Source organism: Vigna unguiculata, chromosome 3 (assembly GCF_037176805.1).
Source record: "Vigna unguiculata cultivar grain cowpea cultivar isolate G323 ecotype 2 chromosome 3, ASM3717680v1, whole genome shotgun sequence".
Taxonomy (NCBI): domain Eukaryota; kingdom Viridiplantae; phylum Streptophyta; class Magnoliopsida; order Fabales; family Fabaceae; genus Vigna; species Vigna unguiculata.
In genome coordinates, this window is record NC_140794.1 from 36,128,781 (window position 1) to 36,130,494 (window position 1,714).

Genomic DNA, 1,714 nt, shown 5'->3' on the forward strand with positions numbered 1-1,714 from the left:
GCAGGATGGAGAGTCTGTGGTTCTTGGCCCATAATTTTTACTATAGACTATTGAGAAAGTAAGGGTAATACAAGATCAAATGCGTGCAACTCAGAGTCGGCAGAAATCCTACGCAGATAAGAGGAGGAGGCCACTTGAGTTTGAGGCAGAGGACCACGTGTTCCTCAAGGTTACCCCTACAGCAGGTATTGGGAGAGCATTGAAGTCGAGGAAGTTAACTCCTCGATTCATCGGTCCATATCAGATTACGAGGCGAATTGGACCGGTGGCGTACGAGATTGCATTGCCACCTCACTTGGCAAACCTGCACAATGTCTTCCACGTATCACAGTTGAGGAAGTATGTGGCGGATCCTACTCATGTGCTGGAACAGGATGATGTCCAGGTGCGTGAGAATCTAACTTTGGGAGTGGGACCGATGAGAATTCTGGATTCTCAAGTCAAACAACTCAGAGGGAAGGAGATTCGGACTATGAAGGTTCTTTGGGACGAGGTAACCCAGGAGATGATTTGGGAGATGGAGGATCTCATGAGGAAGTCTTATCCTCACCTCTTTGCTGGTAAGTCCTATTTTCGAGGACGAAAACTTTTAAAGGTGGGAGAATTGTAAGACCCGTGAAAATTAACTAATTAAATAATTAATTAACTAATAAATGCGGGTAGAAAGTGCCTTTATGGCATTAATTATTGGTTTTTGTGACGTGAAAAAGTACTAGCGCAAGTGGTTGAGAGTACTTTGATTGTGTGAGAGTACTTGGGTTTGAGTCCTATGTATGTCATTTATGTGTTGATTGTTTTATTATTGATTTTTAATAATATGTATGGGTATGGAATTGGCATTGTGATCTTATCATGATTGGAATGTACCGCTAACATGACTTGGTTGAATTGGTTATGCACTTGAATGGTGACTAAGTGGTCATGGGTTCAAACTTGGTTGGGAATGAAATTGGAACTTTATTTTTTTTAGTGTAGTTTTGGAGGGAATATGAGAGGGCAACAGTAAACCTAGAAGGGGCAGCCAAGGAAGGGGCTAGAAATCATCTTATAATGATAATTAAATGAGACTTAACCCCACCAAAAATCCTAAATTCGTTTCAGCCCTTTAACCCAATAATAAGACACATATAAAAGGCAAAAATTGAGGTGGAAAGGGGCTTTTGCAATTATTTTCGTTTTGGGTGAGAGGAGAGCGGAAATTGGAAGAGTGAGAGGTTGAATTGAGAGTGCAAGGGCTGAGTGAGAGAAAGAGGTGGAAGCAAGGAATTTGGTGCACCAAGGAATCCCTAGTCTCTTTGCAAATTCAATCAAGAATCCAGGTTAGGGGTGCTGAAATTATGTGTGTTTTGATATTGCTTGTGTTGTTGCGTTTTGTTATCCAATTGGGTCCTATATGATGTAGTTTTTGGTATATTATACACTGAAATTCGTGATGCACATGAGGGAATTTGGGGGTTGTGAGTTGGTACTGTCTTATTTGAATTTTGGACTAAATGCATGAAGAAAAGGGGTTTATACACCGTAAATATGGGAATGGTGTGAAACTTGGAGATTGGGAATTTTATGGAGTCTATATTGTGCCTATGTGTTGTTGCAATGTGTGTAAATTGGTTTGGTAAGAATAAGAATGTGTTTTGGTATGTTTGTGCATTGTTAGAGTGAACTGTACGCGTGATCAAACTCGAAACCCTACAAGTCTCGCCCAAGCGACTCC

At 40.9% G+C, this 1,714-nt stretch overlaps 1 protein-coding gene across 1 annotated transcript; it reads left to right on the plus strand.

The window, feature by feature from the left end:
- The first annotated feature begins 79 nt into the window (after positions 1 to 79).
- On the plus strand, positions 80 to 1,461 carry LOC146887791 (uncharacterized). Its single transcript, XM_085670404.1, has 2 exons — positions 80 to 560; positions 1,403 to 1,461. Exons 1-2 carry the CDS (start codon positions 80 to 82, stop codon positions 1,459 to 1,461), a joined length of 540 nt encoding a protein of 179 aa, XP_085526530.1.
- The last annotated feature ends 253 nt before the right edge of the window (positions 1,462 to 1,714 follow it).